The 14,561-nt window shown below is 47.2% G+C and overlaps 6 protein-coding genes across 10 annotated transcripts; 2 read left to right on the forward strand and 4 right to left on the reverse strand.

The window, feature by feature from the left end:
* Positions 1–25: 25 nt before the first annotated feature.
* On the reverse strand, positions 26–2,788 carry LOC9646051 (probable inactive purple acid phosphatase 27). Of its 3 annotated transcripts, XM_024674823.1 has the most exons (12): positions 2,679–2,788; positions 2,376–2,574; positions 2,163–2,321; positions 1,986–2,108; positions 1,842–1,934; positions 1,661–1,793; positions 1,531–1,612; positions 1,331–1,463; positions 1,074–1,279; positions 889–1,014; positions 522–831; positions 26–472 (listed from the first exon to the last, which is right to left on the reverse strand). In XM_024674823.1, the coding sequence occupies exons 2-12, from the start codon at positions 2,526–2,528 to the stop codon at positions 164–166; spliced, it is 1,827 nt and encodes a 608-aa protein (XP_024530591.1). In that variant the 5' UTR covers positions 2,529–2,574; positions 2,679–2,788; the 3' UTR covers positions 26–163. The 3 variants fall into 3 exon arrangements, with proteins under 3 accessions (XP_024530591.1, XP_024530589.1, XP_024530590.1); XM_024674821.1 differs by having other exon boundaries at positions 1,074–1,463; XM_024674822.1 differs by having other exon boundaries at positions 1,842–2,108.
* LOC112346307 (pentatricopeptide repeat-containing protein At4g02750-like) lies at positions 2,687–4,444 on the reverse strand. The gene has a single exon (XM_024674958.1). The coding sequence runs from the start codon at positions 4,442–4,444 to the stop codon at positions 2,687–2,689; it is 1,758 nt and encodes a 585-aa protein (XP_024530726.1).
* Positions 4,430–5,739, forward strand: LOC9646052 (uncharacterized protein YpgQ). 2 transcript variants are annotated; one of them, XM_002969709.2, is made up of 7 exons: positions 4,430–4,760; positions 4,826–4,856; positions 4,907–4,928; positions 4,981–5,072; positions 5,121–5,216; positions 5,276–5,454; positions 5,519–5,739. In XM_002969709.2, the coding sequence occupies exons 1-7, from the start codon at positions 4,443–4,445 to the stop codon at positions 5,603–5,605; spliced, it is 825 nt and encodes a 274-aa protein (XP_002969755.2). In that variant the 5' UTR covers positions 4,430–4,442; the 3' UTR covers positions 5,606–5,739. The 2 variants fall into 2 exon arrangements, with proteins under 2 accessions (XP_002969755.2, XP_024530592.1); XM_024674824.1 differs by having other exon boundaries at positions 4,826–5,072.
* Positions 5,578–8,088, reverse strand: LOC9645383 (dynein regulatory complex protein 1). 2 transcript variants are annotated; one of them, XM_002969965.2, is made up of 9 exons: positions 7,942–8,088; positions 7,804–7,889; positions 7,640–7,729; positions 7,438–7,572; positions 7,149–7,378; positions 6,554–7,091; positions 5,873–6,489; positions 5,728–5,812; positions 5,578–5,670 (listed from the first exon to the last, which is right to left on the reverse strand). In XM_002969965.2, exons 1-9 carry the CDS (start codon positions 8,084–8,086, stop codon positions 5,623–5,625), a joined length of 1,974 nt encoding a protein of 657 aa, XP_002970011.2. In that variant the 5' UTR covers positions 8,087–8,088; the 3' UTR covers positions 5,578–5,622. The 2 variants fall into 2 exon arrangements, with proteins under 2 accessions (XP_002970011.2, XP_024530588.1); XM_024674820.1 differs by lacking the exons at positions 7,804–7,889; positions 7,942–8,088 and having other exon boundaries at positions 7,438–7,585; positions 7,640–7,727.
* Positions 8,089–8,517: 429 nt separating this feature from the next.
* Positions 8,518–10,283, reverse strand: LOC9646053 (vegetative cell wall protein gp1). Its single transcript, XM_002969966.2, has 9 exons — positions 10,097–10,283; positions 9,924–10,049; positions 9,780–9,878; positions 9,640–9,732; positions 9,503–9,592; positions 9,366–9,455; positions 8,890–9,318; positions 8,744–8,833; positions 8,518–8,692 (listed from the first exon to the last, which is right to left on the reverse strand). Exons 1-9 carry the CDS (start codon positions 10,139–10,141, stop codon positions 8,615–8,617), a joined length of 1,140 nt encoding a protein of 379 aa, XP_002970012.1. The 5' UTR covers positions 10,142–10,283; the 3' UTR covers positions 8,518–8,614.
* Positions 10,284–11,733: 1,450 nt separating this feature from the next.
* On the forward strand, positions 11,734–12,767 carry LOC9646054. Its single transcript, XM_024674863.1, has one exon. The coding sequence runs from the start codon at positions 11,737–11,739 to the stop codon at positions 12,724–12,726; it is 990 nt and encodes a 329-aa protein (XP_024530631.1). The 5' UTR covers positions 11,734–11,736; the 3' UTR covers positions 12,727–12,767.
* The last annotated feature ends 1,794 nt before the right edge of the window (positions 12,768–14,561 follow it).

Below are 14,561 nucleotides of genomic sequence, written 5' to 3' on the forward strand. Positions count from 1 at the left end.
AAACATTAGTACATTACTTCTCCTGTGACTGGAACCTTTGTCGGGGCGAGAGGCCGAGATCCATTTAAAGCAAGTCTCTTGGCACAATTTCTTTATCATTCTTATCACGTTTGTAGCATGGAAAGAAAAATTGTACCTTGTGAGTAGAATTTTCTCCTCAGCGTCACCGCCCCAGCGCCACCTCTGGACAGTTTCGGAGAGTATCACAGCCCAGCACGTCCATGTACTCGCGTTTGATCCAAAACTTGTCGTAGACATCGCCGCTGCTGCTCTTTTTGTACTCGAACAGGAGAGTCGAGTGATCGAACGCGGTCAGCTTGCCGAAACCGTAGTCTCTGTCGCGGACTAGGCTCCATGTCGTGTTGATCGGCGTGAAGTCTGCCAAGTGAGCGCCGGCACCGCCGACTACCAGGTGAATTGTCGCGTTGAACTTCCCGGAGTAGTTCTCGGTTTCCTTCCCCACGCATTGGTTCTGTAAGAAATGATGTGACGAGGTGAGACCTTACACTGCTCGGGAGTACCTGATAGACGGTGCAAGTTCGTTCGTAATGGTGGAGGTGACCATAGAATGCGAGGTCCACTTTGTACTTCTGCCAGAGCTTTTGGAATGTTTCTCTGGCCATGGCCTCTGCGAAGGTGCCTTGTGTGGCGTAGAACCACCCCGACGAGTAGCCAAGAACACGGTGTGCGATGAAGATGAGCCATGGTTGCTTTTGCCTGTCCACGCTCGACAAGCACTCCTCTATGAATTTATACTGCTCGCTGCCTTCCTGCCAGTCATTCTCGGAGTCGGCAACACAAAAACGAAACATTCCGTAGTCAGCTGAATACCTGCAGACGCAATCCAGAGTAAAACAGAAAGTACACATGGAAAAAACAAACACTTGCCAAAATTTGGCTCTATTTTTCGCTGGCATGTTGAACACTGTTTGAGCTGGAACACCACATTCACCACCGGAATCTGTAACGTTGTAAAACGAGCCGGAGAGAGGCCAATCCCTTTCATGGTTTCCACTGCATGGAGTTAAACGTCAGTGGAGTGGGACAAGAGCAATCAAACCAATGCCAGAAACCTGGCAATCATGTATGGCACTCGTGAAGAAATTTTCTCAATCTGCTCCGTGAACTGATCCCACTGGGAAAGATATCCATCGGAGTAAGTGATGTCACCGATATGGAAAACCATATCGATGTTGTCAAGATCCTCGTTCAGGCGATCCGTCGTGTTCAGCGCACCAGGTTGATAGTCACTGTACTCGTTCGACAAGTCCCGTTCACCCTGCCAGTAAGGAAACTCAGTATTTTGTTTTTGGTTCACGAAAATACGCACCTTTCCCATGTCACCAAATATGACAACTCGTTGCAAGGAATCTTGTCCTGGAGCTGGAGATGACATGAAATGATTCTCAGGACCGTAAACGGTGTCCCCGCTCTTCAACTTGTGAGCAATCTTATAAAAGTACCTGAGAGAAAGCAAGAAAGAAAAGGAGAAACTTAGGGGAGAGAAACTCTAAAAAAGAAAGTGTATACGTTGTGCTAGGCCAGAGATTCTTGAGGTAGCTTGTATGGATGTAGCCAGGATCACGCCAGCCGACTGTATTTGCTGGTGCACCTGGCCGAATACCACTAAGCAAATCGCAAACGCAAGAAAATTCCATACCGCACATATCCTTTTGAGTGAAGGTGAGGGTGGAGGCTGGAGCACGAAAAGCGTATTTCTCATCTTCTGGACCCCAAAGAACAAAAGGCTTTGCTTCAGAAATAGAATATCCACTCGTCCAAGTAACAGTCATCTGATGTCAGACCTTTAGAAAGTGATGTCACACAAACTATTGGATTACCTCATTCCAATCCTTGCCTAGAGCCAGTCTCGGGGAAACTGGAGCTTTGGGGTTCTTGAAGGCGACAGGTTGTGAAACAGCCACGAGAACTGGCTGCATGCAAAAAAATGCAACAGTTGGATCATTAAAGAATAACAGGTTTACCTTGTCAAGGTAGCCGCTGAACAATCCGAAAGCAAAATCTTGACGCTGGTTTATGAGTCGAAACGTAAGTTCCCCCCGTCCACTCATGGCGTATTGAGAGTCCGACATGTTGGCAAACTGATACTGTCAAAGAAAAAAACACAGCGATAAACGACAGAACAAAAAACTGCTGCTCACCTTGATTGGCGCATTGCACAACCTCGGTTCTTCACCCAGCTGATCACTCAAGCACAGTTTGGAGCTGAAATTGGACGGTGAAAATACACCAATCCAGTCAGAGCTCGAGGCTCCAATTGGCATTTGAAAGATAACTCTCACATTGTCTACGTTTACGCCCTGGAAGAACAAACATATCAAACTTTGCACAAGCAAGAAGCGAGAAAAAGGTACCTTGAGACCAAGCACTTGTGGAGAAGCGGTGATACTGGCCGAAGATTGAAGCCGAACAGCAGACCTGTGAATCGAAATCTTGGACAGAGGCTGATGTTCGTCATTTGCCGCGACCAGAGCGCCAAAGACCAATAGTACCCAAAAAGCAGCCATTCTTTGTCAATAGCTCGGAGCCAGTGCTCCTATAGCAAGCCCGTATCTAGAAAAGAAAAAGGAATTCAAAAGGTTACTGCCTGACTTTCTGCCTTCTCCAGACAAAGTCAAACCCAAAAAAAACAAGAAAAAAAAAAGTAAAACACGAACCTGTGCTTCTAGTCGACTTGGAAGCAGTTGTTCGCCAAAAGAACATACGATGCACCGCTTCTAGGCTCCAAATCCAGTGCCTTCCTCGCAGCTCCGCCTTTCAAACCTTTCTTCTCACTTGTTTGCACCGACCCAAGCAAGCAAGCCCACTCTCGTCCATCAGGAACATAAGGCATGTTTCTGACGAGATCTTCCGCATAGCCAACGTACCCCGCACGGCCAAGCAAGTTGACCATGCAACCGTACTGCTGCTTCGTGGGATCCAGCCCGTGATCCAGCTTCATGCCCCGGAAAAAATCCCTCGCCACCTCCGCATCACCTACGTGACTGCACCCAAGAACCACGCTCGTAAACGTGATCTCGTCCGGCTCCACAGCTTCCAGTAACATCGCCCCTAGAACCTCCAGCGCTTCATCAAAATGCCCGCTGCTCGCAAATCCCGAAAACATGCAGTTCCAAGACACCAGATTCTTCTCCGGCATCGTCTCGAAGACCCCCAACGCTCGCTCGAAACATCCTTTGTGAGCGTACGTAGAGAGCATGACGTTCCACGAGAAGCTATTCCACTCGGGCATCTGATAGAAGAGCTCCTCCACGCGCGAAGGATGCCCGTGGTGGGCATGCGCTATGAGAATGATGTTCCAGGCCACTGTGTCCACGTACGGCATCAAGGAGAACAAGCGCATGGCTTCGTCGACGTGGCCACCACTTCCGTACGCGTAGAGTACCTCCGTTAGAGTGATCCGGTCGTGCTGGGGCATTCCCTGGAACAAGCAATTGGCGAGCTCCAAATGCCCATTATGGGCATATGCGCTAAGCATTGTGTTCCACGATACCTGGTCTCTCTCTGGCATGCGATCGAAGAGCTTCTTGGCGGATGATACGTCGCCGATTCTACCAAACGACGTGATCGTAGTGGCCCAAGTGACGAGATCGCACTCCGGCATGCTCTCGAAGATCGCGATCGAGTCTTGGAATCTGGAGTGGAGCGCGTAGGCGGCGAGGAGAGCAGCGGAGGAGACGAGATCTTTCTCCGGCATTCGCTCGAAGAATCCCTGCGCGAGATCCAGGCGGTCGCTCAGCGCGTAGGCGTCGATCATGGCGGCCCGGGCGATGGAGTCGTGGAGCGGCATCGAGGAGAAGATAGCTTCCGCTTCGTCGAGGCGGTGATTTCCCTGGGAGAGGGCCGAGAGGAGCGCCGTCCAGGACGCCAGATCCCACTCCGGCATGGCGTCGAAGATCATCTTTGATTCTTGGAGATTTCCAGCGGCCGAGAACGCGGCTAGCATCGCATTCCACGCGATGAGGTCTCTCATCGGCATGCCCTGGAAGAGAGCCATCGATTCTTGGAGCTCCCCGACCTGCGAGCACGCGCACAGCATGCTCGTCCACGAGACGAGCGTCCGCGACGGCATCCTCCGGAAGAAATCCCTGGATTCTTGAATCTCCCCGGCCTGGGAATACGCCGAGACCATCACATTCCATGTGATCTGGTCGTGCACCGGCATCGCATCGAAAGCCTTTCTCGCTCGACCGAGACGGCCACGCTTGGCATACGCAGCGAGCATGATCGTGCTCGCGATCATATCCCAATGCGGCATGGAATCGAGCAAATCCTGCGCTTCCTGGAGATGCCCGGCATTGGCATAGGCTGCGATGATGAAATTCCAGGAGAATCGGTCCTTGGCGGCCGTGTCGGTGAAGATCTGCCGAGCCACGCCGAGATTACCACACCGCGCGTGCATCTGGATGAGGAGATTGCGCATGAGCGTGCTGGATCCATGGCGCGGGTCGGAGAGGACGGCAGCGTGCGCGATCTTGGCGTCGGCGAGCGTCTTGGAAGACCTAATAATCTCGACGGCGTCACTGGCGTTCTCTAGAACGCTTGCTCTAGGGCTCATCAGGAAGAAAGCTCTCTACTACCCTAGAGCTATGGCGCATTCTTCTGCCGAGCGATTTGTGCGCGAGATCATGTCCAAGAACGACGCGTCTCACGATTCCTCGCACGTAATCCGGGTGCGCAATCTGGCGCTGGAGCTCGCGAAGGAGGAGGGATTGACGAGCGATTCTTCTTTGAGCGTTGTGAGTAGGAATTTGAGCTTCTTCTTTGTTCGATTACTATGCTCGATCGCAATGCTGTGACACAGATCGAATTGGCGGCGCTTCTTCACGATGTCGGTAAGAAATACTTCCTCCTTTCATTGGATCGTCTCTCTTTGTTCTTCCAGACGATCACAAGTATGTCGAGAGGTACAGTATCATCTATGCGAGAATTCCAAAATTCACCGCTGCTGGTCTCTAGCTCCGAGCAAAACCGTGCCAAGGAATTCCTGGACAACGAAGGTTTTGACAACGATACGAAGCACAGGGTCCTCTCGATCATAAAATCCATGGGTTGGTTCTTCTCACTGCGAGTTTCATATACTCATAGAAGAATAGCAGGTTTTAAGGAACAACTTGCAAATGGAGCAGTGGGTCAAAGCCCGGAGCTTGCTGTCGTCCAAGACGCTGATCGACTGGATGCAATTGGAGCAATCGGTAAGAACTTTTCGCGGAAGAAAAAGAGAATGACTGATCTTCATTGTTGGCCTGTCTAGGAATTGCTCGATGCTTCACGTATGGTGGCAGCAGGAATCACATACTTCACGATGCATCCATCCTACCAGTTTTGGACGGGATGACTAAGGAGGAGTATACCAGGAAAGACCGCCGGCACACGATGATCAACCATTTCTACGAGAAACTATTGAAGCTCAAGGATCTCATGAAGACTGAGGTAGAGACTTCTCTGGCGTGAATGCCACTCACTGACGAAGGCTTTCTCTTATTGTATCAAACAGGCTGGTCGCAACCGGGCAGAAAAGCGGCACGAGTTTATGGAGGCATACCTGGCCGAGTTTCTCCAGGAATGGGAAGGCTTTGCGTAGTTTCGAAACGATCTCCACTATCGGCCGGCGACCATTGTTGTAGGTACGTGAAGCTCCTCGTGTGCCTGAGATAATGCGAGTCACAGTCACAAAAATTTTGGAAATAAGAAGACTATGCAAACCTTCGACGACAAGCAAAGCTTGAGCATTCTTTTCAGTTCTTCGTTCTGCCAACGGAGCGATTGGATCTCCCGAGCTACGACGACACTGCTCTTGATGAAACAGGGGATTAGTAGCTTGGTAGAAGTGTTTTATGACTGAGCTTACCGATCCTTGAGGACGTGATTATACTTGAGCATGGCGATGTCCAGAGCCGGCCATACGTGAACCACCTTGGGACTTATGACTTTGGCGAACTTTCTCCACTTTTCCTCCTCCTCGGTAACTTTGATTTCTTTCTCTTTGGGCCTCTCAACCGGCGTTCTCCTTCCTCCAACTTGCAGCTTTGGAACGAGAGCCTCGGCCTTGTTCTCGATCAAAAACTCCTGCAATCTCGGAATAACAGTCTCCTTCTGTATCATCCTCCCTGCCGCGGTCGTCACGAATTTCCTGAGCTTGTCCAGAGTTATTCCACTTGATATGCCCAGTGCCTGGAGGATCGCAATGCTCCTCACGAAGCTCTGGTCGTCCATCTCAAGGCCCGCGTCTAGCTTCTGGGCTTCCTCGTCCAGGATAAACGCGAGCTCGCTACACAGCATATCCAGCATTGGTTTATCGACTGCGAGAGTTATGCTCTCGGCGAGACCAGCCTCGGGGGTACTTGGCATGTTTGCACTGTCACTCTCAGCCTCCACCGGGCCTGGAGAAGCCAAGTCTATGAAGAGCTGAGGATCGGGAGGATGCCACTTCCACCCAAGGTGCTGCTCATGAATATATTGGTCAGCCTGTTTGCAAAAGAAAGTGAGTTACTCCAAAAAGCTGTGATGAAACTGTGATGAATTTGAGTACCTGGAGAACTTTGCTGACGAGAACTGCCAGGCAGTGTTGATGCATCGCATAAAACTTGAGAAACTGGTACTCGTGTCCAGCCGTGAGCTCCTGTTCTTTGCTCTGCAAGTCTTGCAGCAGCTTGGTCACTCGAGCGTAATCGTCCGCAAGCTTCGCGTTCTGCCACTTAAACTTGCGCTCCAGCTCCGCGTGCTTGGTTTTCAAGTTGGTCTGGATGTCTCTCAGTTTCGTCAGCTTGCGTTTCTGCTGGCCTGCCGTCACGTAGTTGTCGTTCTCGCGCTCAATCAGAACGCGATAGTTGTAGTCGAGCTTCTCGGTGTTCATCTGATATGCTGCCTGCATCGACTCGAGGTGCTGCTCCAGAATCTGGACGTCCGTCTCGAGCTTCACTTTCAGAAGGTTGTAATCCTCCGAGTCCTGGAGTCGAGTTTCATCCAGCGCGGCCGAGTACTCGTCCCCCCGAGCGTACAAGCTCTCCTGAAACTGCGCTTCCATGGCTCGCATCTTTTTTATCAAGCCTTCTATCTCTGCCTTTTTGCTGCAAACGAAGGCAACGTTCTTTCACTTGGTCAGTAAAAGTCGAAAGCTCGTTTACCTTTGGATGAGCTCCCAACGCTGGACAAGAAATGCGCTCTCGATCTCGTGAAACTCCCTGATATAAGCTGCTGTGAGATTGACAACCTGCTTTCCCATGGCAAGCACCAGCATATCGACGTCTTTGGTTTGTTGGATACACGCAAGGTTGTATTCTTCTGTCTTGAGCAATAGGACTTCTTTGATCTTCTCGGCAAGTTTATCTTTAGTTTCAAGTACTTGGTTGCAAGCCTGCACTAATCAGATAAATTCCAGAGAGGAAAAGGTTTGAAGGTGAAGATTTTACAGACCTTTCGTTGATTTTCCAGCTGCTCAGCGATTTGTTGAGGAACCTCAAGCGCAAGTATGGCATCCCACCTTGCAGCTAATACTTGATTTTGCTGCTCACACGACATTTCAACCTCTTCTTGCGCTTGGCGAAGTTCCTACGATGTTAAGCTACAGTTGAGTGGTTTTTCATCTATCTAATAAAAGAGCTAAAAAAAATCTAACCTGCAATCTTTGACGATCGCATTCCTGATGATTGCACTGCTCGTCATCCACTGATACCCGGATGTAATTTAATTCGTTCGCCAAGTTTTTCTGCAAGCTTGTGTACGCAGCTTCAAAGGTAAGAAAGATCAAAGCCAGAAGCCCCAAATATAAAACGAAGCTACCTTCAAGAATGAGAGATTTTGCAAGCTCGATGAGAGTTGCATGAGAGCCGGGCCGGCTTCTTTCTCATCCGTATGTGTCTTGGGCCCTGGGAAACTTTTGTACTCCAAAGAATGCTGAGAGATCAAGGAAATGCTCACGCTGTGTCGCTTGGCTTGACTGCAGGGCAAGCAGCCTATTTGCAATGCGCTGCCTCCGCGCTGAGATTCTAGCCTCGCGATTCGCTTGTGCGGCCTTCTGCTCGGCCGCCAGAGCGGCTACGGAATTCATCATGGGGAGAGTCATCACCAAAGCCCTAACCCTAGAAATATATTTTTTGAAAGTTGGCAATTTCCTTTATAGACATTTTAATATTAATTGAACAGCGATAATATAATAAATAGGTTTGAATAAAACACTAGAAATAATTTATTCCTTTGTAAATTTAAATTAAGCATTCTTCTGAAAATTTATATTTATGAAGCAAACACCTTAAGTATTAAATCATTTGCCAAAAGTACAAAAGTCGAAGGTTCAACCTACATTGTCTAAAGACAATGGACAAACATTAAAGCCGTTAGAGTTGTTGATGAGAGTGTCCTTGAGAAGCTAGAACATTTCTCATTACACACAATTGTAGCGATTGCCTCAGCTCTTTATGAATTTCTTTTTTACTTCAAGTTGATCAAAGATTGCACTAAAAAGATAATGAAAAATGAGGGTTTTTAAGAATCACAGGCGAAATCAAGAATGTCGTTGATTTATACAGTTTTATACTTGTCAAAATGCGCTCAAATTTTGTACAGTCGCTGTAAAATGTTTTCCAGGACTAAATTACTGAAAACAAGAGCCAAAAAGCTCTTTGATGTCCACCTTCCACTCCCAATCGTCGTCCTCGACACAGAAACCAACCTAAGAAAAGGCAAATGAAGAACAAAGCAAAACAAAGCATGTTAACAAAACCTCTGGCATTTCCCGGGCAACTGCTGGGGCTGTGGGAGGAATCAAACCGCGAAGTTGAAGGCGCCTCCATGCACGTAGTTTAAAAACATCCTGCAAGGTAGAACAAAAAACACTAATACAAAGACAAACGCAAACAAAATTATTACCATGGGTGTGGATGAAGAAGCTCCATGAGCATGAGCAGCAGCAGGAGGAGGCGATAGCACTGGCTCAGCTGGGAGGAGAGCAGCAGCCGGAGGAGGCGATAGCACTGGCTCAGCTGGGAGGAGAGCAGCAGCCGGAGGAGGCACTAGCACTGGCTCAGCTGGGAGGACAGGAGCTAGATCAGCCGGGAGAGGAGGCTGTAGTGCTGCCGGATCTGCATCAGTCTCTGGAGCGTGTGGAGCAGCCTCTGGGGTATGTGGAGCTGGATCGGCATCATCAAGTGGAACAGCTTCGCCCTTTAGAAACCTTGGTCGTTTCCTCTTTTGCTCGTCGCATTCCAACTCTGGTGGCACAGGAGCGGCAGGCTCGATCTCTGGAGGTGGCACTGGAGCGGCAGGAGGAGGCGCTGGCAGCACTAGAGCGACAAGATCCTGTAGAGGCGTAACTGATCAGAAGCTCTGTGCGAAGGATTTCTTACATTAAGGCGCTCCTCCTCGTCATCGCATTCCATCACTGGTGGCACTGGAGCGGCAGGAGGAGGCGCTGGCAGCACTAGAGCGACAAGATCCTGTAGAAGCGTAACTGATCAGAAGCTCTGTGAGAAGGATTTCTTACATTAAGGCGCTCCTCCTCGTCATCGCATTCCATCACTGGTGGCACTGGAGCGGCAGGAGGAGGCGCTGGCAGCACTAGAGCGACAAGATCCTGTAGAAGCGTAACTGATCAGAAGCTCTGTGAGAAGGATTTCTTACATTAAGGCACTCCTCCTCGTCATCGCATTCCATCACTGGTGGCACTGGAGCGGCAGGGTCCAGTGGCGCTGGCAGGGCTAGAGCGGCAGGGTCCTGTAGAGGAGTAAACTGATCATGAGCTCCGTGAGAAGGATTCTTACCTTAAAGCGCTCCTTGTCCTCGCATTCCGTCTCTGGTAGCGCTGGAGTGGCAGGGTTCATCTCTGGAAGTGGCGCTGGTAGCGCGAGAGCGGCAAGGTCCTGTACAGGCGTGAATTGAAGGAGCTCCGCAAGAAGGATTCTTACCCTAAAGCGCTCCTCGCATTTCATCTCTGGTAGCGCTGGAGCGGCAGATTCCATCCCTGGTCGCGGCGCTGGCGGAGCTGGAGCCATCCTTGGCAGCGGCGCTGGCGGCGCTGGAGCGGCACGATCCTGTAGACGCGAGACTGATCAGGAGCTGCGCGAGAAAGATTTCTTACCGTAAGGCGCTCGCCGTCGCCGTCGCCGTCGCCCCCCATCCCCATTTCTAGGGTTCTTCGTTACAACGGCTAGTTTTAAGATTTTGGGGAGCTTCTACAACACGCTTCCCCTGTTAGAAAACATCCCCCGTAATTAAGCAAAATGAGAAAGCTATATTACATATAAACGCAAAGAAACTACGCCATCGTCTCCATCTCCTGGCTCCTCTTCTGCGAAGCCCACTTCCATGGCGTTGCCTTCTTGGATCGAGATGGATTCCAGCTTCGCCGCCGTCCCGGCCTTGGCGTTCTCTCCAATCTCTGGGGTCTTGCAACAGAGGAGCGTCAGAACAAGCTCATTAAACAGTGCGTTCTCTCTTCTTTCTTACAATAAAGGTTTCAACACCATTAGAAAAGAAGAAGATAGCTACTTTGAACATCCTCGCTGCAATATCCCCACCATTGCACCAAAACAAAAGGGAAAGAAACAGAAAATGAATGCAGACAGGAGGTCTTTAGGAAGAGGATCCTACGTAGCAGCATTGAGGCTCTTGCTCAGGCGGACACAAAGCCAATGCCTTTGCTCTTGTTTGCCCTCACACAAGAGAATGGCCTATATGTCCCTGTAAAGAAAGCATCATCCACGGGATGGAAAACTTCGGCAAATCGAGTATACATTAACGTCGTCACTTGGTGCTTGCAAGGAGAAATGAGGCCCGCCCTTGAGGTCGGAATACAAAGCGTTCGCGGCCTTTTGATGTCAAAAAAACGAACGGGGACCACTTACGAGAAGTTTGCTGCTCCACTTCCTGTGCTTCGTTGTAAATTTCTCGGCTTGTGCGTGAGGCAATGGCAATGCATTGGACAGACCAGATGCATTTCTGTTCCACGAAGGAAAGAAAGAAAATAAAGCAAAAAACAGAAGACTTAGTACCAGATGACCCATACATCTGGACTGAATGGAGTGATGCGCATTCACCATGAATACTTGGAGAGAATAGATACTATCACTGTTTTAGGCTTGTTAATATCTGGAGAACATAGATTTCAGAAAAAAGAGTGTACCAGTGAACCAGATTTTTACAGAAGTCGTTGGAAGCATTGCGCTCATGTTCCCGTTTGAAGAAGCTCTAAATTGGACTTCGACTTCGGTTCTCTGCAAAGAAAAAGACCATCAGAATCGTTGAAATCCATTGGTATACAAGCAAGGAAACCTCGGCCTTTTCACAAGATGGGGTATGTACTGAGCACGAGGAATCGTTTCACAGCCCAAAAGATTATGTCGCTGCAAGCCTCTAATGTCTCTCGATATCATTGACCAGTTCCAAAGGTTGGAGGAAGAATGTAAGAACACTCTCAATCTCAATAGAAATCCGGATCCAGATGGGAGCCGCAGTGAAAGATTTGGAAGATCAGGCTGAGCGAACTCCATGTGGTATACTTCAAGAAGAAGAAAAATACTCAGCTCTCTATGGAGCCAGAGAGCTGGATAATCCCACCACCATGTTCATATGGTCTCCCAGTTTATAGATCACCCTAATCTCCAAAGTCTATAATATTGTAGCAACCAGGCAAAACAAATATCTTTGAAAACTTTAACTTCATACCTTTTGTTAGTTTGCATTAAAGCGGCTTAACCCTTAGGGGAAAAGAAAAGGGTTATGGCATCGCGCAAGAGGGCGTGGGCAGGGATGTCCGGCCTTATGCCGGAGCTAGTCAGGGAGATCCTTCGCAGGCTCCCTTTCTCAGGTGTTCTAAGGGCAAGATGTGTGTGCCAGGTGTGGAGATCTGTGGTGGATGCACCCAGCTTCCGGAGCTCGTACAGGGACAGTGCCAAACTCTTCCTAGATAGCAATTCGATCCAGGACAGCAGCGGCGTGATGATGCGATGGGCGCCGCAGCACTTTGAAAACGTGGAGAGGGATGTCCCCGACTGGCTGTGCGCAGTGTCGCAGGACAAGCGCCTCGTCCTGGCGCGCTCCTCGCAGGAAAGGAGGCTCTTTGTCGGGAGTCCCTTCGTGGCCAAGTGGGAGGAGATCCCCTACCTGCGATTTGGGGACATGTCCAGGGTCTGCCTCTTTGCTGCCGCTTCGAATTCTCCTCCCGGGGATTACAAGGTTGTGGTGTGGTTCTCGGATGGCACGCTCTACACCTTCGTTCGCGGCCAGGTGGCGTGGATTCCTGCCAAAGGGGACGTCGCCCCTGGATCGATCCCGGTGCTGCTAGATGGTGTAGTGTATTGTACTGCTTCGCGCGATCAAAAGTGGCTCCTCCAGTATGACTTGACACGCAACAAGTTTTTCTATTCGCATCTCTATGATAAAGTTGGTGATGGTGTCTGCGTTGCTGCATGGGCCAACAAACTCTACGTGCTCGTGCTCAATGCGGTGAAGAAAGGTAGAGTGGAGGTTTGGGAAGTTCATATTGAAGTAAAAGAAATCTGGACTGAATTTCTGAGTGAGTATGTTGTGGGTTTGGAGGCTGGGGAATTTAGATTTACTGGGCAAATTGAGAGTGTTCTCAACTTTTCTTGCTCTTGCAAAGGAGGTAAGAAGAGCAAGGTTTGCTTTTCGTATGATGTGAATTCAAAGACTTGGACTAGACAAGGGTTTACTTGCTCAATAGCTGTGCCAATACAACTTGTTTACTGAGCTTTTTAAATTTATATAAACGGTCTATGAGATGAAATGAACTAAAATTTTAATGGAAAGGAATATTTTCATTTAAACTGATAATCCAATCCTCCCTGATAACCTCTTAGGTTATACAAATTGAATGTCCAAACTGCAAACGCTCTTGCTAGGTAAATGTCAATCCTCATGGGTCTTTTTGTGATGGGATTGTACTTGTGTGGGGCTAGTAGAGTGTCTTTCCACAGAAGTACATGACTGTCTTTGATTTATACCACATGCAACAAAATCAAGCAGTGTAATTCCTTATAATTGTATCAACAATTGCTGGGCTAAAAAAGGAGATGGATCTGTTCATCCAGGTTAGAGCTGATTGAGTTATGGCTTACATGAGAGTAGTGATACTTAACATTTTATATAAAACCTTTGTTACAAATGAATTAAGAAAAAGTTCAAGATGAAGGAATCTCCTAAAATATGTTTGGATATTTTAGCTATAGTGGATAAGTAATTTCCTGTGTTTTTAGGGCTAGCACCAGGTTACAAATATCCGTATGCTATAGCCCTATTATTTTCTTCATTAAAGTTTTCAAAGATATTCTAAACTACCATAAAGTTTTTTGTATGATCGCTATAGACATATTATAGACTTTATTCAGAGTGACCTATAAACTGGGAGTGGGAGTGGGCAAACCATATGAACATTGTGGTGGGAGTATTCATAGACTTTAGTTTCAAGCACCCTAGACGAAAAAGAGGAAGATTAATTAGCACAACTGCATTGCTATGTTTTTCTTCTTCTCAAAGTATATCATATTGAGTTTGCTCGGCTTGATCTTCCAAATCTTTCATTGCAGCTCCCATCTGGATTCACATTTCTATCGAGATTGAGAGTTTTCTTACATTGTTACTCCTATTAGAGCCTTGCATTGACTCAATATTTTTGGCTGTCAAATGATTCCTTGTGCTCAATATATACTCCATCTTGTCTAATTGTAAGGTACTGAGATATCCTCATATGAAAATGCTAAGGTTTCCTTGCTTGTTTACCAATGGATTTCAAGAAATTGCCTTTGTAGAGAACCAAAGTCGAAGTCCAATTTAGAGTTTCTTTAAGGTGCACAAATAGGAACATGAGTGCAAACAACTTTGGCCATTAAATAAGGGGATAAAGCCAAACTCCCGAATGTATGTTATTAAGGGATTAATGTTTAATATATGAAGAAGTTAATGTAAGACAAAGATAAGAGTGCAAAAAATCCTTGAGGTCACGAGTTGAAGAGTTGAGCTCACAAGTTTAGCAATTTACAAACACTATAAATTTAGAAAATTAAGGTTTATGGCAAAAAAAATTATATTATATTTTTCTAACTCTTTGTACTTTATATAAATAAAAATGTTTTAGAAGACACTTCATATTCAAGAGTTTAAATATTTACTACATGCCATAATAGATAGGTTTGTCAAAACATAAAATAAGATAAGATTTGTTTGTAAAAATATTAAAATTATGACTTCTTTAAAATCATTACTATATTTTTTGGTCAGAATTTAAAATTATTAAATTTTAACTCAGATTCTTTTGTAAGGTCATGTAATTGTTTAAAAGGTAAAAGCAACCATTGAATAAATTTGTTGCATATAAAAGATAGGTATCATTCTTCTATAGAATATATTTTTGAGGGGTTTACTTGTTTAGAATTTATGGATATTTAATCACACTTTTATTCAAAGAGAGGAAACTACACATAAATATATATAATTTTTAATGTTGGTAAGTTTCAACTCTTGCAATTTTTTTTCTTATGGTAGTAATTCAAGGGCTAGGGGTTGCAATAACTATCTCATTGCATATC

Source organism: Selaginella moellendorffii, unplaced genomic scaffold, assembly GCF_000143415.4.
Source record: "Selaginella moellendorffii unplaced genomic scaffold, v1.0 SELMOscaffold_13, whole genome shotgun sequence".
NCBI lineage: Eukaryota > Viridiplantae > Streptophyta > Lycopodiopsida > Selaginellales > Selaginellaceae > Selaginella > Selaginella moellendorffii.